We start from the raw sequence: 27743 nt of genomic DNA, 5'->3' as shown, positions 1-27743 counted from the left end.
GAGTGAAAAGTTACTTTAACACACACATGTACAGCGTATATTAAGGCTTTAAGCACAGCCTTTGTAGGGAAATCCTGGCAAGTTCGACGCCATTCAGACACGCATTTGACGATAATGACAAGCGTCAAGAAATCTACAATCTAAGCTACGTTCCGCGCGCCTCGTTTGCTTCCAGCACGTAGTTACCCCCTATAGAAATGGAAGTGATTCATCATCAGCCTGACTACGTTCATTGCAGGACAAAGGCCTCTCCCATGTTTCGCTAGTTAACCCGGCCCTGTGGTTGCTGCTGCCAATTTATACCCGTAAATTTCAATCTCATCTGCCCACCTAACCTTCTGTCTCCTGCTAACCCGCTTGCCTTCTCTGGGAATCCAGTTAGTTACCCTTAATGACCAGCGGTTATCCTGTCTACGCGCTACATGCCCGGCCCATGTCCATTTCCTCTTCTTTATTTCAACTATGATATCCTTAACCCCCGTTTGTCCCCTAATCCACTCTGCTCTCTTCTTGTCTCTTAAGGTTACACCTACCATTTTTTCTTTCAATTGTAAGCGATTAATTATCACTATAAATACTCAAAACTTGACATTGTGTCGGTAGCACGGACGATTCGGCTTTCGGCTTGTCAGTCGCCTAGGAATATAATAAATGGCGTCACGCAAGTGCTGAGCAGACCCGAAAGTTTCACACATTGTTGGACAGCGTGACACATAAGCGACTCGCTTCACCGGTAATTACACTTGCACTTACACGGTAATTACGACGCTGTGACATCTCGATACCAGCTATGGCACACTTGGCAACCTCGGACGCGAGAGAGTTGTTAGACGACTGTAGTATTGGACGTGTTGGTAAAACATTATTATGAGTACAAATCAGCGCAAACGACAGCAGGACAAAACAGGAGCGCTCTGCATCCTCCCCTGTCGTTTGCGCTCATAATCTTGTTATACTCCAATGTGACAACACGGAGATAAATTTTAGTCTTCGAACACTCTACATTCGCCGACGTCGCGGAAGGATACGCGGAAAATTGTCGGCGAAAAGAATCTTAAGGTTTTACAAACGCTGAATGGCTGGCTCTTAACGGTGAGCAGGCACGACGCAAAATCGTGTCGGCGGTACCACATCGCAGCCGGTGGCCGCGTTGCAAAGAAAAAAAAAGAGAGGGGAAAGGTGGGAAAAGACCCAAGGCCTCGGTCGTGTGTACGCATGCTCTGCCACTGCCACACACCCCGTGCCACTGCGCCAGTGCCCCTCCTGACCGCAGCGCGGCCGCATTAGCAACATACACCAGCCAACAGTCGGTAGCAGCCCCGATCCCACACACAAAGCGTTAATACAGCCGAGATTAGTAGGAAGATAAAATATAATGAAACAGCCCGCACACCAGCATCCCCCGACAAACCAATGCACACACATTCACGCCAACGGGACACGCCGCCCGGCACAGGGCTTCGAATCCACGGGAGGCGGCACACGGCGCGAGTGCTCGGGCGCCGTGTCCCGCGGCTGAGCCAAGAGAAAAAGAAAGAAAAAGCCCTGACCTCTGGAAAGCCCTGGAAGAAGGTTAGAATGTCCTGGGGCGTGGAGCTATACGGCAGGCCGCGCAAAATTACCATGGTGGGGCCTGCCGAGTGGGGGTAGTACGTGGTTGGGGACACCGGGGGACTCGGGTAGGACCAGTAGAAGATGGGCGGGTAGTAGGTGGACACCCGCGGCGCCAGCGTCGTCATGGTGGCCGCCGGCAGCACGGGCGCCGGGGGCTGCACGTACGGGTAGGCGCCGTACGGCGCAGGCGGCAACATGGCGCCCGCCGCCGCCGCCGCCGCTGCACACACACAGCCCACACCACATCAGGGTGACGAGCACACTATCTGAGCATGCATACGTGCATATACAGCCGCCAACAAACGAAACCACGCGGGCCTACCGTGCATTCTGCGCCGTGCTATAAGATGTGCTGGGTTGTTCACTCGAAGGCAGTGGGTGAAATGTGAAGGGTTCGGGTGCTACCAGTTCCCGAAGCAGGTATACCCATGGCCAAAAATTAGAGCCCTTTCGGGGCACGAGGGCTCACTCCGTTCCAGTATCAAGAGGAAGCCGCCCTCGTCCAATGAAGAGCACTTGCGAGACCTCCTCGTGAGCTTAAGCCAGACGCTTGTTGGGCATACGGGCTCGTAAATTTTGACAATGGTTACACGCTTCACCACGACGCAGAATGTACTGAAGGCAGCGTGTTCGCATTATCAGTTTCAATCGTCATCGGCTGCACACATACAACGCGCATAAATTACATGGACTAACTGCTCTCGTATAAAAAAAAATGCTTTAACTGGTTGGACATGCATACTAGTCTACCAGTTTTAACCAGCTCATACCATTTCTCTTCGATCGCATGCAGTCTTCGACCGACAAGGCTCAATGAATAAGCGTTTTTTGTTTAATTATACACCATACGTGTCCTTTATTTAAAAAATCTTGCAGTGAAAAAAGAAGAAAAAAAAAATGCCGCGTACCCGCAGAAACTATAGGAGTATACGTTCACGTAACTTTCATTATAAAGTTACACTGGCTAAATCTTTCTGCGCCGAAAGCCACACCGACACAATGCGTGTAATGAACGAACTTTCTCAAGCAGATCGGCCTTGAGCCGAATATCGGTTCGAACACTGAAAAACAAACAAACAAATGCTCTAGCAAGGTGACGCATCGCCTTCGTGTAACCTACGTAGCCGCAGAATGCGTTCAGCCGACCAGTTCCGACCGCGGGCAAAGGAAAACAAGCAAATCGAGCGAAGCTCGTTCAGGCTCGAATAGAAAACGGAGCAGCGGGCCTCGTGACCCTGGGCCAGCAGCGGCAGTTGCAAGTGTTTGACGCAAGCTGCAAGCGCGCGCGCCCGAGTCGCCATACCTTAACGAACGCGGAATGGGCTGCGCGTTGTACGACTTACCTGGAGTCAGCAGAGGCCTTTGTACTGGGATTCCCCCGGTGAGCACCAGATTCATGTCGTCAATAGAGCATTGAAAAACTTCAATGTAGCGGGGCTTCTTCCCCATTATATATCGATGGTGGCGCTGGAGCGCTGCCAGGAAGGCAGAGTCCTCAGAATCCATCTGTATAAAAGCCTCGCCAGAGGGCTGTCCCTGAGGGGGAGGAGGAGGAGGAATGAATTACGCGAGTGATCTGCAAAAGCCCGTCTGCGCACGCGCTCTCACTTGTAGGCACGAACCGTTCGAAGCACAGGCGCTGCGGAAGCAAACCTTACACTATTCTCTCTTTGAAGCTCGATTCGCATTACGTTGAAACACCGTGACCGTTCATTGTGTGGACCGTGAATCCAATAGCGTGAATCCGTGAATCCAATAGCGGCACGTGAATCCAATAGCGGCACGTACGGCACAATGAGGCGTTCGAGTCTTCTACAACGCCGGGAAAGCTTGCGGAGTGGAATTCGTAAGAACTTCATCGACTTACTCGTTTGCGCTTAAAACGAGGCAAACATTTTGCAATTCAAGAAAAAAGTTGTCACAGAAATCACTGTATATGCCTCTCTCAGGAGCCTCAGTGTTTACCAAGTTCCTGTGAGAGGCTAGTATTATGACTTAAGCTGGCGGATAGTATGCTACCAGTGAAACATTTATGTGAACTGTATTTTATTCTGTGTTAACACGTCTATGCCGCACCATTGCAGGCACCGACCCTCGAAACTCGGCTAAATCGTTCTCGGCTAAGCTCACGCACTGGCCACAGTTGATGTCGTTCTCGCTGTTTCTTTTTTCCGCAGTGCTACCACTACACTGTCAAGCTGACTTTCTTAATATAAAATGTTCCAATTGAAGTACGGTAGCTGGTTGGACAAGTCGGTACATTTGCATCTTTAAACGTAGCACGAAAGAAGTAACCTATAGAATCGTTCACACATTCTCTATAGGCACATACACAGCTTCAAAACGAAGTGCATATACACAAGGGAATTATTCTCTTTGGCACAACTTATGTCCTATTCTACGGTAGGGTTGCACAGAGGAAAAAAAAAGAAAAATGAAGGAAAGAGAAGAAACAGTGGGCAAATCTCTGCACATTCTCGCTGCAAGTTTGTACAAAGCGTAAAACACGTGTAATTAAATTTGGACGAAGACGTGCGAGTTTTGAGGGCTAGTTTTCGTTGTTAGACACAATATCAATGAGACCTATCATTGTCTGTTAGTTTTTATTAAATTTGTATCAAGTGGGCGAGTCAGCAGCGAGCCCGGTAACATGCTTAGCTATCCTTTTTGCCTCATGCTACAGGTTGCGATGGTCGCTCTCGGAAACCAAGCTTTGAGTAGCGCCTGCGCTGCTTCGACAACGCTGGGGTGTGTGGTCCACGACGCTGGCGGGCATTCATCGACACTTCGTGAATGCGACATCACGGATCCACGTTTTCCACGTGTCACAGACAAAGATATCACCTCATCAGCAGTAACGTTAGGTGCATGCTTCATCAGACAGGCTGTACTTAATTCGCCTTTTATAAATTAATTTAGCACTAGTATAAATACACGCACGATTATGCACTTAGAATGGTTGAAACCTTTTTATTACCCCACCGAAAAAAATGTCTGGCTACGCCCCTAGCAGCCAGCCGATCCCTTCAGCGAAATTCGCCGCTCACTTGCAAAGCTTTGTGAAAGGGTTGGCTCACTGTTAAGTTGACGCACAAAACAGTAACAAACAAAACAGTGAAGGAGAAAGCATGCGGATCGATAGGACGTACAACACGGCGCATTACTTTACACCGGCCGTTGGCACTCGAAGCCGGCATGACCAGAGGGCGTGCCCCACCTGTGCATTGTAGACCATGTGAACGCCCTGGTAGACGATGGCCTGCGAGTGCTCTCCCAAGAATTCAAGTATGGTCTCAACCTGCGCCTCGTACGGCAACCCGCGAAGCCGGATACAGTCCTTGCGCGACGAGCGCGATGGCAACATTTGCTGCGGCAGCAGTGGCACCTGGGGCAACGATGCGATCAGCGGCTGCGCCGTGTCGTACGTCCGGGGGTCCATGGTGCGGTTGAGGACCTGCATTGGAAGCAAGAGGGCCCGTCATTTCACTGCGCGCTATATTTGCCATTAAGCGTGTTTACATGCAGTTAGGCATAGTATACACTCTGCACGAAGTCATTGCACGTTGCGACACTTTCGGAGGTGTTCCTGCAGAAAAGTTTCTCGAATTAGATAATATAACTATTGCTGGGGTTTCACGAGCCAAAACCACCGTATGATTATGAGAAACGCTGTAGTGGAAGGCTCAAGGAATTTGGACCAATGGGTGTTCAGTAACTTGCACATAAATATAAGTTCATAAGGTTCTAGAGCTTTCAACTCTATCGAAATGCGACCACCGCGGCGGGGATCGAACCCGTGGCCTTCAGGTCAGCAGCCGGGCACAAAAACCACGACACCACACTGGTGGCCCTTTCTCCAATTGCAGCGTGCTAAATGAACAGTAGTGAACAAGCGTCTGTTCTTTGGGTCTCCGTCTGAGTCCTAGTATATATAGGCTTTTTTTTTTTTTTTCAGGTGGAGGGAAGGCAGGCTTCAACTACGTGTATATAACTCGAGAGGAAACAACCCACGAAGACAAAACATAAGAAGGGGCATGCAACGGCGACCCCTTTTGACGTCTTATCTCGATCAGCTCAATACGTCCGTTCATGCATCCAATTAAAGGGCTCAACGGACGATAAACATATGATTTGGCAAGTTCACAACACACGCCAGCAGACGAAGCGAATGTTCATGAACCAGAAGTGTCGCTGGCCCCGCCGCGGTGGTCTAGTGGCTAAGGCACTCGGCTGGTGACCCGCAGTTCGCGGGATCGAATCCCGGCTGCATTTTCGCCTCCATACAAAATGCTGTCGACCCGTGTACTCAGATTTGGGTGCACGTTAAGGAACCCCAGGTAGTCGGAATTACCGGAGCCCTCCATCACGGCCTCTCTCATAATCATATGGTGGTCTTGAGACGTTAAACCCTACATGTGAATCAAGTAGTGTCGCTATAGGGCCAATGCTTCGACAAGTGGTCTTGCCCTCGAGACAAAAACAGCGCAACCTGACACCTACACTCTGATGGCCATAGGAAAGCGTGAATATACTTCAAAATTTCGAATAACTATTTGCATCGAACAACGTTATATTCGATTCGGTGCTGTAGAATCGAACTTACCCTTGACGCTCCGCCTGAGTGCTCACAGCAGCAAATGAATAGTGTGATTGGCTATCGCTTTGTGCCATCTCGCGATCAGAACAAAGTGTCTCGAAGGCTTTGTCGTTATTGGCGAGATAAGCTGTTTCTTTACCCTCGCCTGCTAAGCCTAGCGCGCCGAGAAGTCGGTTCATGTAAATAGTGCAGCGTAGTCACGAATACATTAAACACAAATTGGAGATTGGGCGAATAGGGTCGTCTTACTTAAACTCGTATAGCGCATCACGGGAAAGAAGAAATGGTCGAGCAGACCGACACAAGCGCCGGGACATAAATCTAAAGCAAATTACCAAGCGTCAACGAGGAATTTACTAGCCAGATTACGTGATGAACTCTAAGCGGCAGACACCAGCGTCAATGAGTTCAGCCATGCTGTTCTTTTTCGGCGCTGCCACCTGCTCGCCGAATGTATGCGCGCAGACGCCAGGGGGACGCTTAGCAGACGACGCGGCGCGGATGAATACATCTGGAGGGGCTAATCACCCTTCTTGTAGGATAAGGGGCCCTGAAGCCAACGTAGTGCTGAACGGAGCTTCTGAAACGGAGTATAGGTTTGAAAATTCACTATTCGCACATCTCCTCCAGTTCCCATCCCGCTCTGAGAACGGGCGAACACGAAAGCCATCCAAGCCCTTGCATTTCGAGACATGTTTATATCAGATATGTTGGGTCACGTGACGATGGAGACCACAATTATGTATTTGAGGAGAGAAAGGGAGGTTGCGCGACATTCACCGAACACCCCAATTGGCCTCCGGTGACGTGAGAACACTTCTTCTACCAGTAAGATTCCTCATCTATTACGTACGCAACGTTCCACGCAGCGAAAAAATTTTGACAGCCCTCAGTGAATTATCGGTCCCACTCTAACGCGTCGTCTTGAAGACCAGAAGGCTACGTCGGTAGAACCTCGACGAAAGCGAGCAAATTGCTCAAGACGCTCGATTAAGAATTGCCCCTTGCTAACCTCACATTTCGCGCCCGCCCGCATGTTAAAACAAGAAAATGAAGACTGCGAATGAAGACTCGTTTCCTTAACGAGTCATTCGGTCTTTTTTTTTTCTACAGTTTCCGAGCTTTGATTCTCCTATCACTTGATTTCATTTTCTAATTAGCTCCATTTCCCACCTAATCTTGAAGTGCTTTCATTATACGCTCAAAACGCGATAGTTTTATTTGCAAAGGTGTACTATCAATAGAAAAAGTTTGCGGGACGCTGTATCCACAACAAATGCGAATTTCTGCTATATCAGTGCTTAATGTTTGTGATCAAGCTATTAACCGTATAGGTAAGAAGGCCAAGTGCCGTATGAAGCATTTATTTGGAGGTTACATTCCCAGGCAAAGCGGGAATTCAGCTTTATCGAACATTTCGCGTCCCGCAAACCCTTCATGTTCATAGTACATCACCGCCGATAAACGGCATATCATTTTACCCCATATTGAGGCAAGATCCGTGCATGCCTTCCTGGTAACTAACTGCTAACTTCAGCGACAGGCGTCACGTCACCCATGCGGTAGCGTATGTACGTCTACGTTGAAGTAATATTTCTAGCTTCTAATAAATGCTGCTCCACGTGATGCAAAGAAAGAAGGGAGTTAAATTGACTGTATGCCTTGTATTATCGCTATATTGGACAAAATCACGATTATTTGGGTTATATCGCCACGACTGGGCCCCGAATGTCTGTTACCTGTAAACGCGAAAATGCTGAAACGCGACTACAAATGTGCCGATTAAAAGTCGGCCCACGGTTTCTTCGCACGCACTGAAGTTGGTCGACGAGGAGTCAAACCAGTTGCCAACAATTTATAGGTATTCATCAAAAGTAACTTTTAACCATAGCATAAGTTCCGCCGGGCTATAAGTAAATAAATGCTGGAAAATGTTCAGCCCTTATGTCGAAAAGCGCCAGCCTCGTATACTGAGATGTTTTTGCTTCCCATTGTTTTCTCACTCCATTTTTTCTCGTCGCGTTATGTCTGCAGCTGCAGCTGGGAAACCGGCTGGGCGGATTTCGTGAATTGCGTCGTCTCCAGCTAACGGGGCTCCACGAACATGCATCGACAAGCGCAACGTGTATATATACATACTTTCGTCCTTCAGTTAACACATTAAATATAGATCGTACTTGCGAAGAAACGATTATCGCGGAACAGAGTTTTGGCTAGAACATACACTCCCGCAATAGTAAATTCAAGACCTGCATAAGTCACCAACGATGGCGGAGCTGGGGGACTTAGAAGCGTACTTGGCGAATTCAACCTGGCCCACGTGGCCACCGATTCTAGAACAAGGTCACAACCAACAACCTGGTGAAGTTTTCGCTACGCTCAACGATCCTCCCTTTAGCCAAGGAATGGCGTCATCATGGCATGCGCACAGTCGAAGTCTGTGGCAAGGCAGGCTCACGTGAACCGCCCCGACAAGGAAAATAAGCATGAACAAGCTGGCTGAACGTCGCTAACGTCTACCCGGTTTGTCTTTGGCGTCACGTTGGTGACGTCCTCCCCGAGAAGCGAGGTCCGAAACCGCAGTTATCACGGTGGGCGCACCTGCTGCAACGTGGCCGTGCCCGCCGAAGCCCGACCAGCTGTGACCTTCGCGGTTGCGCCGTGCTCGTCGGGGCGGGCACGCCGGGCTCGAGTTCGGTGCTCTACTCACGGAGTGGGCGACAGCCGGGGTCCGGGCGCTACCACGCAGGCGGCATCGGTGCGCGAACGACGAGCCCGCTTCCACGAAGCGACTGCCGATGGCGAACAAAGGCACGCAGCAGGCGCCTACAAAACTGACGACTGCGCCAGCTGCGCCGCTCCTCAAGACAATGCCGCCGGAGAACGCTTGTACAGCGGACGCGCTGCTCTGTCCGCACTCAGCGACCGGCGAGCCGTGTTTTGCTGGTCGACGGCCGCGTTGAGACACCGATCACTCCCGGAGGCCTCTGCTTGCGCGTTTTTTATATCGAACGCTCGCGGACTCGTGCTTGACTTCGCGCTACCGCTGAACGCTAAACTGGTCTGTTTTAACTAGTCAAAACGCCCAAGGGAAGACGGGCGGGCTTGAAACACGCCTGCAATGACAACAGTTTCTCGCCTCCGAAAGGTGAAAGTCACGACTTAGCCTCCATTTTCGTGGCTCACTTTCAATAGCACAGATGCAGATACCGAAGTGAACGCTCACGCGCGCTTCATGCTATATGGCGCTTCCTTCCGAGCACTTCGATAAGGCAATATTAAACTTGACTACCCGTACAGCACATCAATTTGCGTTCGATACGCAAATTGATGAGCTGGCGTCGCGGCCACGAGAGCAGCCATCACGAAGTGCCACGTCGCGGGTCAAGACTGTGCCCCAAGAGCCCGGGCCGATGCAGCAACAGGTAGATTTGGCGCTGGTAGAGTTTACGGCGCCTGCCAACCGTACTCACGGTTTTCGGTTGCAGCAGCGAGTGGGCTCTCTCCGTTGGCGCCTCCTTTGGGGATCCCGTTAGAGCCGACGTGCGCTACGCCTCTCTACGCGCGAAACGGTGAAAGAAATGGAAGCCTTCGGCGGCGCGAATAGCGCGGGCTCGAGCGCCAGACGTTGCGCGTGACCGAGACATCAAAACGAAGGGCCCTCCCCGCGGGTCTCGTTTTGCTTGTTCTTTGCTCGTATAGGCGAGAGCACTCCGAGACCTGGCTTCGTTCGGAGTTCATCACCTGCGCTCATCGTTGCGAGCCCCGTGGGCGCCGCAGAACCGAACGCTACATACCACCCGCGTATGTATTGTATATAAACACTGCCGTTGCTCCCGTCTGTACCCTCCGGCATCTGCGATGCGACTTGTTAAAAAAAAAAAAAGCTCTGTCCCTATATATATTAGTTCAGTAAAATAGTTCAGGCTGTAGTATAGTTCTTTTACCCGCTAACATTGACGTGCGTAGCCCCCCCCCCCCCCCCCCAATCATTTTGGTGGGGAGGCGCAATGATTGTCCCATACGTTTGCTCAGTTGGACTTGACCCGCCCTTGCTTAAAGAACAACGTTATGACCATGCATGTTTTTTTTTATGGTTTAGCGGCAAAAGGCACCGATAACGCTTAATTCCAAGAACTGTTCCCATCTTCGCTCCAGGAAAGCCAGCGACCAAAGACAGGTCATTGTGCGAAGCACTTTATCGACCTATTTTCATCTTTACTTTCCTTAATCTATTGTGAAGCATGTCCCTTTTCTTCTGCACTCATGAATGACGGCGGGGCAAAGGGGGTGACATTGCTGCTGAGACTTGCCACACCACCTCCTCCCTAATGAGAAACCCCGCGTATGCCTACTCACGCTAAATTAGATGTGTTATGCATTAACAACGCATATGTGCATTCATGGACGAGTCCACGACCTTTAATCTTTGGTGAAGGGTGTACGTTCTGAAATCCTAGACGGCGACTGCTGAAGATTGCCCCTGCGAGTGCGTTATGCTGCCTGAGTTACGTAGGCATAAAATTGGTGTAGATACGTAATTTAAAAAAAAAAGTTTCTCAAGTTTAAAAATAATACCCTATAGAAACTTCACCTATTTGTAGCTAATACAAAAAACTTTCGAATGAAATATTGTGCATAATTTCAGTCGGACCCCCAAGGCAAATTTTTTAATGATGAATACAGATTTTCCCCCGAAAAGTGAAATTTGCGATTTTTTCAGACTATCCCATAGCTTCAGTGTCTAAATTATTTTTAATTTGCAGCATGGCAAACAGGCCACCAGCACGTATCGTATATGCGTCCTCCGACTTGCCATGTCCCCCCTCCCCCCCCCCCCCCCCCAAAATCCCAAATTGGGCCACATTATTCAATATTGCTCGTGCGAAAAGCACTCGAAGAATTGATATACATAAGTTATTATTTTTACCGTTCGATCACTTCATTGCAATGCCATAAATACTATTTTACGGAATGCTCAGTCGGCGCAAACCTACAGACACTCATGAAGAGACAGGAACATTTTCGGCAACGGAAATATACGAGCAGGGCGAGTTTCCAACTTCAAGAAACATGTGGCAATTTTTTTCAGTCATATTCGTGATGGTCACAAGAACGCGGGGTGTTTTGGCATGGAATGAGCCAGAAGGGAAGGAAGGAAGGAAAACAAGAGAGGCTACACATAAAAGCTCGTAGAAACTTGTATCTGGCTACATACAAGACAAGTATAAACTCACCGAGGCAGCAGCGGGCAGATGTAACGAAAGAAATGTTCTCGCACTTAAAAAGAAATCGCACTCGTTGCTTTATGGAGGGACAAAATATCGACGCCCCAGCAGTGTAGCGCGATGCTCTGGTCATTATACAGGCTACAATCGCAAGTGTATACCCTGGGACGATAATCACGTGCAGTCGCATGGCACAGCACGAGAGCACACACAGGTGGACAGAGAGAGACAGATGGACGCCAGCGAGGGTTGCTGTGAAGATAAAAGTCGTATAGACCAACCAACGTTGGTATAGCTGGTCGACAAGATTCGCTGCTGAATGAGACAGCAACCTTGCTCTGACTGTGCGTGAGTTCGTTAGTGTATGTGAAAAGACCCTGATGAAGGAGTGAATTTTCAATCAAGCCATTTGTCAGGAAGGCGTTACAGCTCCCTATTTACTACACACCCGAACACATATCTCCGGATTGAGTACTTCTAGCCTGGTCTCGTACGCAGGCCTTGCATACGTTCAGTACACTCGGTTTATTCATATGTCATTTTTTTAGCTACGGTTCAATGGCCAAAGAACACCAAACAGTATACAAGCAAAGCTAAAGTGGAGATGAATAGCTGTCGCTTATCAACCTACTGTGTAGCATTGTAAACCTTGCAGACATTTACTTCATCTTGGCGGTAGTGAGTTTTGGCAATATATGTACAAGAAGGTCATCGGCCTAAGAGGCTTTGTCCTTCGGATTTTGAGATCACGATATTAAATCAGGTTGTACGCAATTACGGAACCATCTTTGTAAGGAATACAAATTGGCCGGCAGTGAAAAATTAGTGACTCGAGCAAAGCAGACCGGACTTTTACCTTTGTCTCAGAAAAGTCGGCTAAGTGCATTTTACATCCTCACACATTAGAAAAGTTTGGAAACTCTGTCATACCAAACAGCAATGAAGCAATTGAAAAAGAAAGAAGAATGTTAGGAATTCACTAGAGCACAAAACATTAGGAATTTACTAGCGCTCTAGCGGACCAAAGGGGCAACTTCCACTGAAGGCAACATTTCCATGTTCTCTCAGTTAATATACGTCACTTGGTGCCACTGGGTAAAGAATTCCCCAGATCTTTGAACGTTTAATAACACCCGGTCCCATCTTTACCGATGAACAATTTAACTCGGTCCGAAAATACACCGTCTAAGTATAGTGATGTCGCTACATATATGCTGAAAAATTCGCGATTTTGTCCGGGAAAACACTGCATTGCCCTAAGGTAAAATGTAAATTACGGCACCTCTTCAGCAAGGCAAGAATATGTGGTGAAGTGGGTGAGCTCAGGACAGGGCTGCTTTCAGAACAGTTATCTCCACAAATCTAAACAACGTTGCCATCTTACTGCCGCACTCGCAAGGTAGCTTTGAGTATTACATAGAGTACTGCCTGACTTCAATTTCTCAATCGCAACGTGCCTGCTTAATTTTAAGGCTAATTCAGTTAGACACTCGTTAATTAACAATGGTGCTCTCTAGTTATAGTGATAACGACGTCATGTAGTTGGGTTATATAGTTTATAGTTTTCTTTCAAATCCTTCATTTTAATCATCCGAGACAAACGTCTAGTTGGGTATATACAGACTCCTTTCCTTTTTTTTTTTTTCTGTTCAAGAAATTAAGAAGCCAGTGGAGCTCAGTGGGACGTGAGAAGGGATCGACAATTAGTTTTGTGCCAACATGTGGGTACCTCTAACGAGGAAAATTGACATTGTCGAGGTAGATAGTTAAATATGACGCCCAATTATGCCGTTTAAACTCTGTACTGTCGAATTGAAACCCGGGCAGCAGCAGCGAAATTGTGCGATATTAGACCCGATTGGGTCATTGAAAACACCCGCGTCATGCCTTCTTGATCTTTGGCTCGTTTAGACAGCACAATGTCGTTGATTGTTAGTGGCAAAGAGCTATAGGCTGCTGGCAGCAGTGACCTCAGGAAGGTCAGCGGCACACGGGGCAATGAGTCACCGAGAATGCGAGGCCAAACAAAGGGTTGGTCAGCAGACGGGCATGGAAGTAGTTCGGATGCTTGACCATTTTTGAACCTTGGAGATTAATGAACGAGTCATCTTTGAGGGGCCACTATTCCAAAAGCAATCGTCTAGAACGAAATGCTTGTCCGCACAAGCATATAGGGGGCATCATCATCATCGGGCCGGTCCTCATATAAGTAGGTTTGCTAGTCGTGTGCGCAATAAAGCTATTTGGAGGATGCATGAAAGAGTACCTAGCCGGCCTCGGCTTACAGGCTCCGTTGAGTGCGTCGGGTTTGATTGCTGCACTGCACAAGGGTTCAAATCGCGAGTGAGAGTGACTACCTAAAAGTGCCAAGTTCTATAATAACAATAATAACAATAACAATAATAATAATAATAATAATAATAATAATAATAATAATAATAATAATAATAATAATAATAATAATGAAAAGGAGGTGCAGCGGCGCAATTTTTTTTAAATTCACACTAACGTTCGGACGGTCTCGGGTGCGCCACGTGAAAACATCGTCTACGCAGTGGGGAAGTTCACTCACTCTTTCATCATCTTGTAACAGTTTATTCAGCATTTTCTTCTCGAGTCAAACGTAAAACGAATTTAAAAAAAAGAGGGGGGGGAATATCGTATGTCAAGCGAATCATTTTCGTACAGCTACTGCATCATAAACTCCACCAGACCGGTATTCTCTCGTGAGGGCAGTTAGTACTTCCACGGTCTTTCCATGGAAGTACTCGTCGATTAGAGAGTTTTAGGCGAGGGCGATCGCATCTCGCTGCATCTCGAAGTGTGCACTGCTGATCACGAACATAAACGCCCCGTCACGTGATATCGCGACAGTGGGGGAAGTTGCCTGTGCGTTGAAGACGACTGCAATCTTTTCTTTCGGTAGCCTTTTGAAAAGGCGATGACGGGAGGAAGGTGGGGAGGGGGGGGAGGGGGAGTTTGAAGGGTAGGCGTTTTTAAGCTCGCACAAGCGTCAGTGATTCAGCAAGGTTGGTGCATCAGCTTGGATAAAGCAGCCTATTAGTTCATCGAGTACTGCGTCGAAGTTGTCATTATGATATAGCTGCGCCAACGAAGAAGTACGCTCTCGCGCAGGATTTGCTTTCAAAGGCAAGCGATGAGTAAGGCACGCGAAGACACAGATATAGGGGAGTGCGGAAGCTCAACCAAGTAGAAGGCATCCCGGGGATGAGAACAGCTGACCTGACCCTGTACCACCGCGTTTACATGCATTTTGAAAGAGCGAGTCGGACTAGGTCAACCTGTATCCTGCTAGTTGACCCAGCTTGAACTCACACCCTCGCTCATTCCTGGACGTTAGGCGTTTACATCAGCGCGAACAGGAAAACTTCGTCCAAGACAGACAACTCGACCTACTTTCGTATAGGGTATATGTAAACGCCCAGTGTGTTCCGAAAGAAGCTCGAGATAATAATAATAGGAAAGATTTTATGTTTCATCGAGAAGATGGGGGTGAGTAAGAGAAAAAGCTGACAAGCAGCTTGACTAGCTCCTGCCCCCCCCCCCCCCCCGCTCCCCGAGACGTGGCGTTCATTTGATTGCTTGGTATGCATGTTTTTTTTTTATAGGGAAGTATAAATGACGTCCGTTACGTAGAAGTTGTTTTATTTCGAGCGCAAAGAGCGTCCAAAGGTTAAACGGCGCGTTCAGCACCACGCGACATAGTATTTAGACGTGTTCAGCGAGCTCGTAGGCCACGTCTCAGGTGCCGAGTGATGATTAGTGAGCAACGATGACGTCGGTAATTTAATTGTCATCGTGGTACGTACTTACACCGTCTGGCTGCGACGCCTGGCTCGTCTGGCAACGGTTTGACTTGGTTCGCGAAGCGCGTTCGTGCGAATCCTGCGTTTTCGTTCTGCCACTTCGGGTGATTTGTAGTGGAGCGTGAGCGCAAATGTGATAATTCGAAGTCACGATTATCGCGAACAAGTAACACGCACACAGCCTTCATGTGCGTGTTACATGCCTTACCAACCCAACGTTACTAGAATAAACTCGGTTTGAAAGCTCCACCGGAGAGGTGGGTCACGTGGCGGTCACGAGAACTAGTGGCGTTGTAGCATGGCCTCCGAGATTGCGGGCGCGCGGCCACACTCTCGGAGGCCATGATTGTAGTCCGATTTTGTTTTGGCGGCCGGCGCATGCTGTGATCGGCGGAGGCGCCGTGCCAGCGGTTACTGCAAAAGGCGCACTATGTTTACTCGTTACTTCTGGGACTGTTTTCGGCACGGCATAGTTTCTTGTACAAAAACGTGTGTCATGTACGAAGCGTACCGAGGAGAAGCAGATTTATCTACAGTGAGGTACGCCGACTTACTTTGCGACGGGCTCCAACTGCGGCGACCGCAATGACGACTCCGCTTCACGCTACTTGATTGTTTGTTCACTTATTTTTTGTTTCCTCTGGAAACATGGCCACAGAGTTACAGGAACTGGAAACATGGCCACAGAGTTACAGGGGCCAATGTAAAAGCTGATATAAAATAATTAGCTTGAGAAGCTCATATTTATAGCCTGATGCATATTTTCCTGCCATTTTATAGCCTGATGCTCATATTTATAGCCCGACGTCCGATGCAGAAACCGCGCAGCGGCGGTATTACTATTAATCATTTTCCCCTCAAAACAATACGCGTTATCCAACTTGTTCATGACTGTGGTTGCACGAGGTGTCACAAGATGTCGACACCATCGTTGCAGTAGCCTTGTATTTTTTTTCTTCTTTTGCACATACGAGAATACTGTACACGATAAAAGAATGTTACCATTTATGGTTTGCGAAAACGTAAAGGTATACGCGTTTACGTACGTATGTAAACGTTTACGTATGAGGAGCTAGAAACGTTGAAAGATATGCATTCCGGTCGGTAAGACGATAAACGCAAACCAGTATCCGTTAACACGTTTAAGCGTACAAGCTAAAACTCCCTAATGAATGCGATAGCAACATATTAGAATGTTTTACGAAGCAAGGCTAGCATTTTTAGGATCAGTATTAATTGTTATAAACATGCGCTTGCTAAGTAACCAAGCTTCCTGCGGTGCGGTCAAAGTAGATGACCACAACAAGGCTCGTGCGCATTGGGGCTGGCAGTCAATAGTTTATATCCTATCTCACGTAACTCTACAAAACGCTGGTGTAAGAGGACACGGCCGCTCCAGGTACGCTCCTGGCAACGTTTATTTTTTTCTTGTTGAGAGTGCAGCCCGTACAGGCGGGACTGCTGGGGGGGGGGGGGGGGGGGGGGCACACGGCGCGCGCTGATCGTTGCCGCCGTAACCATAATGCGCACCCCCCCCCCCCCCCCTCTCTGTTCGCTCACGAGCTAAATCCACCGCCCGCAACGCTCGACCGCACGTCGAGTGGAAACACTCTTTCGGCTCGTTTTATCTGCGATGAAACTTACACGAAATCCAACCCGCCTCCCATGTCTTTGCATTTAGAACAAACGTTTACTCGAGTAAGGGCTACACCGAGTTTCGCTTCAAACAGTTCTTCCAGCGTCCGCGTTGACGCACGTTTCAGCCAGGTCAACGACGAGTGCACCGCTGCTGCTTCGCAATCCATCATGGTGGAAGCGCCGCCGTTGAGTATTATATATATATATATATATATATATATATATATATATATATATATATATATATATATATATATATATATATACATATATATATATATATATATATATATATATATATATATATATTATGTGACAACAACAACAGCTATAAACATACCAGTTACAAAACATGGAGGACCCTTGAGCTTCGCCTTCGAGAGAAGAAATTGACAGCGGTCCTGTTCAAATCAAGTTATCAATTATTAGCTTAGCGTGGGTCTCGGTGCATGCGTCAACCGTGACGTGAAGGAACGAACGACTGTGCGTGCAACACTGATCGTTTCAAACTATCGTAGAATGTCTACTGCAAGCACAATTGTAAAGTGCCAACTACATTTCGATGGAGGCGAAAATGCTGTAGGCCCATGTGCCCAGATATCGGTGCAAGTTAAAGAAAACCCTGGGTGGCCAAAATTTCCGGAGCCCCCCCACTACAGCGTCCCTCATAACCATATGGCGGTTTTGGGGCATTAAACCCCACATATCTATCAAAGTGCCAACTGCGTCATAATTGTTCCTTTTGCGAATCAGCTAACGGCCCACTGTGCGTGTGTAAGGCAACACGTGAACATACGTTTGAGCGCCCTGTAATGGGCGTGCCTTTCAAACACCCACTCTAGCACAATTCACATGTTTTTATGCCTGACACGATTCTATGCTTCTCCCACGTAATATTGTGTCTGCTCTGGAGATTCCTTCGACTACACGAAGGAAAGAAGTGTAAGCATAACTTATTTATTTCAGTATACTGCATCCCCCAAGGGCTGTCTCAGGAGTGGGCCAATACAATACAAAAGAAACAGCAACACTGGAGTAGGAAAATACAATACATAAGAAGCATAAAAAATTTGCTGAACACCATTGATTAGTAGTATACAATAAGAAGTCATCGTGTGATGCAGATCGAACATACCAAGGCAGAGCATTTCATAATTCTATAGAATGCAAAAAAAAAAAAAAACTATTTCAATGCCACCGTACCATGAGCAAAAGTAGACATGTTTAAATGATGGTAATGTGGGGTGTTTGTTGGTCCAGCGGGTGCGATGTACTTGCCGAGTAGGGGGAATCGTAGGGAGTGAATTAAAGTATAAAGAAGTTTCAAACATTTAATGTGACGACAAGAAGAGAGACTGGAAAGTTGAAGAATTGGAGGATAAGAACTAGGTGAAAAATACCTGTCATAGCGACGATAAATGAAGCGTACCGCTTTCTTCTGAAGAGATCCTATTTTCGTGTCAGAAATTTTGTGTGGGTTTCACACAGTAGACCCATATTCCAATATTGAATGAACCAAAGTTTTATAAATAAGAAGTAGAATGCTGAGAGGTGCTGAACATAATGTCCACTGCAGGTAGCCTAACTTCTTAAGTGCACCCAGAGAACCCCTTCTTGCTGATCAACTGGAATCACTACCCCTTCATATTTGGGGTTCACACCAGGGCTGTGCTGCATGCAAAGCAGACAGATTCCACTCCGGACTTGACCATCACCACCCCTAAAGCAGTGTTGGAAGACTCACTCTACCACATGGGGCAGTGATCATTACTATGTTATTTTTCTATTGATAAGAAAATTCTCAAGCAGCACGCACGTATCCAATCTATAAACTGCCCCACTTTCAGGACAGTTTCGAAGAAAAACTCAAAACTATTGAAGAATTCACACAACTTTTGCACAAGAACCTTAGCTCTGCCACAGAAGAAACCTTTGGTGGCAAAGGTGATGAAGGTGTTGACTCGCGTATGATAGCTCCATAAAGAAAAGCCAACAAGCTCACACAACAGTACAAGACCAACGATAGACGCTACCGGACTCTCCGTCACATCAGAGAAATCTTCAAGCTTATTAAACAACACGGGGAGGAGCTGAGTCAACCCCGGTGGTTCTCCACTTGTGAGCGACTCAGAAAAATTAACGGCATGAAGTAGCTTTGGGGAATCCTATGCAAAATGCTTGGCAAAAGCAACGCATCCTCACCACTCGAGACACTTGCACTCCGATATGACAACGACGAGCATGAAGAGGAAATCATTAAAGCATTTTTTCCTCATGCCAGCATTACAGCACATTCTCCACTTGAAACGCCAAAAATTTAATTCACAAACCCAGACCTAGATTCTCCATTCACATTGGGAGAGCTTCATGCAGCAGTAAAACACGGCAGATGCGATTCTGCGCCGGGACATGACATCATCACCTAGAAAATGCTACGCAATCTGCCCGAAGAAGCCAAAACAGCCCTCCTAGAGGTCATGAACAAGCGATGGTCTCGGGGAGTAGTTCCTGAACATCTGCGTCTGTCGATCATCAATCCTATACCAAAACCAAAAAAAGATCCTACAATTATAGCCAATCTCCGCCCCATATCACTTAGACCGACCTTATGTAAACTTATTGAAAATATGATCCATACGAGGATAACAAACTATATCGAATATCAAATATCAGGTTTATATTTGTCTCAAGCCGGCTTCAGGCCCAATATGGGAACGCACAACAGCCTCTGGTTGCTTCGAAGGGCCCTAAATCAAAACTCAGGATGTGGACCTCCCGACTATGTCTATATTTTTGCAGTTGACGTGCAGAAAACCTTTGATAATGTCAAGCAGGGCCACATCCTCAGAAATCTAGCAAAAATATATCCTAGCAAACGAACGCTTGAATATATCGCAAGATTTCTCGAAGCGAGACCAATACGACTTTGTACCAATGCGGATACAACCCGTATTACTTCCTATCTTGATCAAGGCTCCATTTGGGTCCTCTACTTTTTTTAATATTGATATGCTCACGGTAGCTCAAGGACTGGAATTGAACACTGGCACCCGCTATACCATATATGCAGATGACATAACCATTTAGACAGAAGCGCAGAACTATGGTGGGAACATTCAGGATATGGCAAATGAACTTCAAGCTGCTCTGTTTGCACCCAAGAATACCATTCCAAGATTAGGGCTGACTTCGGCATTAAATTAAACTCAACTTCTCTGTGTCAATGGCAGACGTAGTGCCCTTCCACCGGAGCAGGCAATAACACTGACACTGGGAGCTCATCAAGTCGTAGCCACGCACGGGCATACTAAAATTCTCGGGATGCCCATCCACAGCTGTTATACGGGACATCTTTTGACCACTAAGCTCAAGAAAGAATGGCCAAAGCTACGAAACACGATAAAGCACATCTCTAGTAAATTTGGCAGAGCACGACAACCGGCCTGCGCCACCATAGTTCAATCAATCGCAGTTGGTAAAATCACCTATGGCGGCACCGTGATAACCTTGATGAAAAAGGCCAAAAAGGCTCTGCAAGTTTTTCACCGACATGTCCTCCATGCTATCACGGGACTGCCAAAGTTTATCAGTGTACAAAAACTATAGAATCTGACCCCTATGCCCCTACTGATGATATTTTGAGAAATGCCCAGACATCCCCACACCGATTGCAATTAAGCATACAGAGATACGATACCCTGCTTTGGGACACCTGATACGTGCGCATGGAACTCCCAGACACTGCCAGTGAAGACACTGCCCTAGTCTTCCCTAACCCGTGCCACTTCAAGACCCCAACACCACTCGCAATCACAGCCTCAGCGGCCAGAGAGCAGCCTTCTCAGTGGCACAATTTGTATACTTCCAATGCCATCTTTACCGATGCCACTCTCGATGGACAGAGCTTGGCCTTAGCATGGTACAAACCCTCGACCAGTAAGGCCAAATGCAGAATGCACTACGAAATACACATGCAGAATGGACTACGCGACGCATACACAAGCAGAAATTTTGGCCATCTGGACTGTCCTACAGGATAACATAGCACAGCCAACTGTTTACACACTCATTTGAAGCATTAAGGAACATGCCACAGCGATACGCATCCGCAAATTTTTCCTGCACAAATAACAGAATGGCATTGACACTAGAGTCGCCTGTACACAGGATCACGTGTGGATCCAGGGGATAGGTAATGAGTTCGCACACAGTCTTGCTACCTCAAATATAGAAGTTATACCTTGTCATCTCCAACCTTTCCTGTGTGCATCTCCCGAGCTCGGTAGCCACCCCTACGCTAATTTGTTACCAAGCTCTCATTTTGAAATGGCACGCCTTCAGTGCTTCCTCAAGTACATTGACCGAGAAAGACTCAACGATGTCACTCCTCCTCGTATCTTTGAGAACCTCGCCCTCAGCCGATCCCAGGAAATATTCATTAACAAAGTACTTGCAAACGCAGCCACTACCCCTCCTATCATTCATAAGAGACTGGACACTTCCATCCCCTGCATATGTACCTTTTGCCACTCTTCATGCTTGGCCAACATAGAGCACCTCATTCTACACTGTCCTGCCCTACATCATTATCACAAGAACAACAAAATTTTGCTACATTCCAATTTGGAAGCAGTACAAAGGGACATTCTCAAGAACCCTCATCAGCTTGTCACATTAGCCTATTTTGTAATTAGCAGCGGCTTGGTGCGAGTGATTTCATGTGTGCCTATCACTCCTCCCCCTCCCCCTCCACTCTCCCTTCAGTGACCTTAAGTGCACGGTTACACGTGAGTTCAATGTGATCATACCAGGATAAATCCTGAGTGAAAATGAGACCTAAATATTTATATTGCAAAACTTTTCCAAGAGGGCAATTATTTAACAAATAGGTAAATAGAGAGGGGGAAGAACACTTCATCAATGACATGGATACAGTTTTCCAGATGTTGATTTGCATTTGCAAATTGTTACACTATGACTGAACAGATGCGAAGGAATCACTAAGAATGATCTGATCATGAGGAGATTTAATAGTATGATACAAAACACCGTCATCTGCATGTATGCACATTTTAACAGGAATACTACTTGGCAGATCATTAATGAAAATCGGAAACAAGAGTGGGTCTAATATCAAGCCTTGGGGTGCGCCAGACATTACAGTGCAGGTGGAAGAATGAGAGGACCATAAGAGTACTACTGAGACCTATTGAATAGAAAAAAAAGAGAAAAAAGAGGTCCACTTAACTGATGTTTCGTTTTTAAGAATAACAACTAACTTATTTAACAGACTTTTTTTGTTAGACATAATATCAATCAGAACTTCTGATACATGACATTTATATTGTTTTTGTTTTCGAATCAATTAAGACCATTGGTGTGTCCCTGTTGTAGAACACTTGATTGCTACATAGACAGCCTGGGCTTGTTTTTCACTGGTACTGAAATTTCTGTTATTTATTTTATTGGCAGCTTTCTTGATTTTATGGTCACGGATAACAAAGTTTTTTCGCTCACAACCAAAGACGCTGACACCAAAATTTCAGCGAAACGATCTCTTTAATGCCTACCACATTCAAATATCAATGTGCAGTGCATAAATACCAGTACAGGTGAATAGACAGTCGTTTATCTGACAATGTAATTCAAGAGCATGATCAATGCACACACTGTAAAACAGTTGTAACCTCCAATAAAAATGACCCAGGAGAGTGATTGGACGAAGAAACAAGTTGACATCATGTTAGTATAGTCGAAGTTTAGAATTAGTGATGGTGAAGTGAATCATTTGCATGCCATAATTTGTTCATGATTGGGGTATAAACCAATTTATGTTCACCGTGACAGGCCTCCAAAGAAATCTGACGCTATTTAAAAGGAGGGAGCAAGCTTTGTATTACAAAGATAGAAAGCTCACTGCCAAACTCGAAAGCCTATGACACTCATTTTGAGAATGACGACATCGTAATGTACTACCATCATGCTTTCCTGGACAAGTAGTTTTGATCTCACGTGGAAAGTGGGGACTTATTCCCAGCGATTCCACCCCATATATTGAAGCCAAAATATTCATTACCAAGGCGTCAATCTTCCCCAAAATGCATGGCATCCCTCGAACACCCAGTCCTCAATTTGGAGGAGCTGCCAGGAATAGAACAGGAAGGTGAAAGGCACGTGACAAACAATGCTGTCGATACTGGAAGTTGCATCACACTGACATTCTATCAATTGTCAACTGTCGTGCTGTCTTCAAAGCAGTGTATTTTTTTTGCTTTAATATTGGCAGCTTTCTTGATTTTATGGTCACAGATAACATGATGTGTTTTCACTCACAACCAAAGACGCCAACACAGACATGAAAATTTCAGCGAAATGATCTCTTTAACGCCTACCACGTTGAAATATTCATGTACAGTGCATAAATATCAATACAGGTGAAGAGACAGTCATTTATTTGACAACGTAATTTAAGAGAAACGTAATTTAAGAGCATATATTGCCCTTATGAACCAACACAATTGTATAGAAGTGGTCATGTTTTACCAATGGCCACATTTAATTACATTTCTTTCCTATTAATGCAATAAATATTTTTCTCAATCACAGTGTTCCCATTTCTGAAACATAGAGCAGGTAACAGGGTGTTGCACCAGGAAGTAACACACCGTGAGTGTACCACATCCGTGAGTACGTTCACAGAACATTGCATAGGAGAAAACTTGTAAGCATCTCACAAGTACCTCGGGGCAGCCGCGCCCAAACCACACGAAAGCGCACTCACTCCGATTAGGTGTTTTCAAGAAGGCTGCTGCTATCAACCCTTACAAGGTTTTTTTTGTATACATTAAAAGCAATTGAGAAAGCTGTCTAGAGGCATTTGTCAAAAACTACATAGTTGGTGACCTCTTTTAGATTGTGCTTGAAGAGTGCTTGCCACTGGATCTGTTTAGTTATATCGCTCATGAAGAGAATATAATGGCTAGAGTAGTGATGCTTTAAAGTGTGATGAGAATATCCCCTTTTTTGCAAGAAAACTAATCTGGAGCCTTTCGAAAAGGTGGAAGATGCTAGAAAGAAAGTAAAGTTTCTGTAACGTTTGGCACTTTGCTCTCGATTAATAGCCGTCATGAAGACTTGTCTGGTGAACAGAGTAAAAACATGGGTACTGTTTTTTCTAGAACATCTTTTTTTGTAACTAGTTCAGAACACGAGCGCTGTTTTTTTAGACAGAGGGTTTTTTTTGTATTCCAGTAAGTCAACTTGCTTGAGGCTTTTACAGATGTTTTGGGTCGTTTTTCATCTAGGCGAGATGACTGTGGTTAAAATGGTGGCGGTCATCATAAAAACTATGCTTAAAATGCTCATTCACCTAGAACCTCCCATGCTTGGGGGTTAAACACAATGCAAACAACTTTAATTTAGAAAGGACATCGATTTTGGGCCAACTTGCAATGAGCAACACATCCGGGCTACTCTATACAGGCGACTTTGTGCATGTCCATATAAGCAGTCCACAAATGGGACACGAAAACGTCGACTGGCAGCATGATGAATGTTTAAGTTTGATAATAATACACCGAGAAAGTCGCCGCAAGGAGCAGCACGGCGGACTGGCGCGGTGCGCCGTCGTAGCAGAGGATGTGCTGAAAGTAGCGCAGAAAACGACTACAGCACTGCTAGTTTTCGCAGCCACCGTACGGCCCACCCTCCTTTGCTGTCAGAGATACGGAGCTTTGAAACTTAGTTTTTACCAGTCAACGTGGTCGAAGCGAGCATCTTCAGCTGCCTCCTAGTCGCTGCTCGGTCTGGCGTCAATTTCAGAATCACTGTTCTGAAGATTTGCCCCGAATGATTCGCCATGTTGCAAATCATAGCGATTTTATATTCCTCAGTGTTGTCATCGTCGCTTGAGGACGCTGATGATGGCGACGACGCTGATAGGAGTGACGAAGACATGCCTACACATGGGCACTGAGCAGACAAAATATCAGCTGAAACTCTCGTCATCATTTCGTGAGGCCAGGCCCTGGAAACTCAAGTTTCAGCGATGGCCGTAGAGGGCGAAAAAATCTACTGCGGCAAGTTCCATTGAGATGCACATATAGTGGTGCTACTCACTCCCCAATTAGTGGTCCAACATAGCTGGGCTAGATGACACCTGCACGCTCCCTCCTTGTGGCTTCACATCGGGTATAGTACATGCCTCTCTCTGCTGTTTTAAGGATGGCACTGCGACCCTGATCCTCCTCCGCCACTCCGTGCAGCGCGAACGTGAGTTAGATCGAGCTTCTTCACTCACCGTGCATTGAAAAACAAGTTGCCAAATTGTTAAAAATGCAGAAATGGTTTAATTGTACTTATTGAATGCACAATCTGTATCGAGTTTAAGTTTATTGAAAAATGTATAAATGCAAGAGCTGTGAGTACAGCTCTCCGTCGTCAAACATGTAGACATTCCGAGGCCTAGAAATAAATATTTACTGCTCGTAAGTACTGACAATAGTTGAACACTGTCAAGTGAAAGCTTTGCACATTTGAAATAATGTCCTGTTCCAGTACTGTTTCTTCTTTCAAAATCGGTATGTACCAACCAGACCTATTTAAGACACTACTATTTTTTGAAAACAGCTAGAAACTCACTGCTCTTGTAGCACTAAGCCACAAGAGAATTCATGCAGATTTATTTTGAAGAAGCTGCTTACTTGCCGAAAAGTTGCAACGTTGTCAGTTTCTCTTTCTAAACATGTTCTTCCACGAAATCGAAGCATAGCACAGAACTTATTTGCACTAGAGAATTTTAGTTCCAGGGCAAGCGGCTTGCAAGCGTAAGCAACTGCATTTTTCGCAGTCTTCATAAATGTGAATTGCAGTACAAAGGAACGCAAAAGAGCTTGGGGTCACCAGAGGGTGGTGTTCACACCTTGACAATGCACACCACCACTCCCAGGACCTGCTGTCTGAAGGGGTTATTCAGCAGCAAGAGTACATTTTTTTTTATTTCTTTTTGCGTATACACAGTTATCTTTAACTATTAGAGATACAACTCATGTATGTGTTTCAAAAAGCTGTCAAGCTGCAGACCGCAACTTTTGGCTCGGAAAACCACTCCAAATGAATTTACAAAAAATAAAGAAATAAAAGTAGCTAGCCAAGGGAATATGTGCTCATTCTTTCTGTAAGTGAACTCTCTTAATTGCGACCTCATTGTCTAACGAGACTAAAGGCCAAAGGTATTTGGTACTCTCTACTTGGAGAACCTACTTGGTAGATTGCCACTATCCCTCGAGAGGAAGGTATATAACAGCTGTATCTTGCGAGTACTTAGCTACGGAGCGGAAACCTGGACACTTACAAAGAGGGTTCTGCATAAATTGAGGACAACGCAGCGAGCAATGGAAAGAAAAATGGTAGGTGTTACCTTATGAGACAAGAAGAGAGCAGAGTGGATTAGGGAACAAACGGGGGTTGAGGATATCATAGCTGAGATCAAGAAGATGAAATGGACATGGGCCGTACATGTAGCGCGCGTAGACAGGATAACCGCTGGTCATTAAGGGTAACTTACTGGATTCCCAGAGAAGGCAAGCGGGTTAAAGGGAGACAGAAGGTTAGGTGGGCAGACGAGATTAAGAAGTCTGCGGGTATAAACTGGCAGCAGCGAGCACAGGACCGGGTTAACTGGCGGAACATGGGAGAGGCCTTTGTTCTGCAGTGGACGTAGTCATGCTGATGATGATGATGATGTAGTCATGCACAGCAGTGGATATCCGCATTGTCACTGTAAAACTTGTAGGATTTTTAACTTTGTCAATATAATACACCATGATGCACACTGAGGATATTCACTGTGAAGTGCGTTGTCATGCACAGCAGTGGATATCTGCAAACGTCACTGTAAAACTTGTAGGTAACACTGTTCTACACTTTATTGCTACTATAGCAAAAGCATAGACATTTAAAATTTCTTTCACTTCAATTAAACTATTGAAGGCCACATCCTCTGGCACACTATCAAGAAGTTTACGGGTATAAATTGGCAGCAGCAAGCACAGGACCGAGTTAACTGGCGCAACATGGGAGAGGCCTTTGTCCTGCAGAGGACGTAGTCAGGCTGATGATGATGATGACTTGGAGAACAAGTACACAATTGTTTATCTCTATCTCTCCGATTGTTACCAGTGCTTTATTCATCCTGCATCAAGCTTCGTTAGACGATTCTTTTGCATTTTTACTGAGTTTCAGCTTGTTATCCTCGAGCACATGCATATACTACATTATGCGGTGAGCCGTCTGATACCACTTGTTTTCTTTTTTTTTAAAGGAGACAATAGTTTCTCTTCCTCCAACTTCTTGAATAATCCCCCTCCATAGCTCCTCTCCGGTGATAACCCCCACTCCACGGTTTCACACCAAGCAACACTCTTGTGCCGTATGCGCGGCGCAGGAGATGCATGGATAGATAAATGGATGGATGTATCCAACCGTTCCGATTAGATCGGGCAGCGGCTCACGCCACCTAGCCATAAAGTTAAGCACCATCACTATGTGTTGAAGGATTGAATTTTACTCGCGCCTTGATTGTAGCCACCAATCGGTTAGCCTCCTCCTGGTTATTTCTACCCATTTAAAGTCTACTTAGCCTACTGTTTCTAAACCACAATGCTTTGAAAAATTCCGCGCCATTATCTTAGACTATGGGATGGAGCCCTTTACAAAACGTTATCAAATGTTCAGCGTTTCCTACTCCTTTCCACATGCACTACATAATGTGTCTGAGCCTTCGTATTTGGCTATGTACGTCTTGGTCTGCAATACTCTCGTTCTGGCCTCGAACAGCAG

The 27743-nt window shown here is 46.2% G+C and overlaps 2 protein-coding genes across 4 annotated transcripts in view; one reads left to right on the top strand and one right to left on the bottom strand.

Annotated features, from left to right (window-relative positions):
* The window catches only part of LOC119176432 (UDP-N-acetylglucosamine transporter TMEM241 homolog), a 63092-nt gene extending 58495 nt beyond the window's left edge, over positions 1-4597 (top strand). The window contains exon 15 of the mRNA XM_075877683.1: positions 4298-4597. Within this exon, the coding sequence (XP_075733798.1) occupies positions 4298-4331 (34 nt within the window). The 3' untranslated portion in view covers positions 4332-4597. The remainder of the gene's footprint in view (positions 1-4297) is intronic.
* fus (epithelial splicing regulatory protein fusilli) overlaps positions 1-27743 on the bottom strand; it is a 155238-nt gene that overhangs the window by 5489 nt on the left and 122006 nt on the right. Inside the window, exons 10-12 of one of the 3 annotated variants that reach the window (XM_037427693.2) lie at positions 4832-5068; positions 2958-3150; positions 1551-1834 (exon numbers count right to left, since the gene is read on the bottom strand). In XM_037427693.2, coding sequence (XP_037283590.1) covers positions 1551-1834; positions 2958-3150; positions 4832-5068 — 714 coding nt within the window. The remainder of the gene's footprint in view (positions 1-1550; positions 1835-2957; positions 3151-4831; positions 5069-27743) is intronic. The other 2 variants (XM_037427694.2, XM_037427692.2) reach the window with 2 other exon arrangements.

This window comes from Rhipicephalus microplus, chromosome X, assembly GCF_043290135.1.
Source record: "Rhipicephalus microplus isolate Deutch F79 chromosome X, USDA_Rmic, whole genome shotgun sequence".
NCBI classification, from domain to species: Eukaryota; Metazoa; Arthropoda; class Arachnida; order Ixodida; family Ixodidae; genus Rhipicephalus; species Rhipicephalus microplus.
Note: the sequence above shows the minus strand (reverse complement) of the source record. Positions and strands in the feature narration are given on the sequence as shown.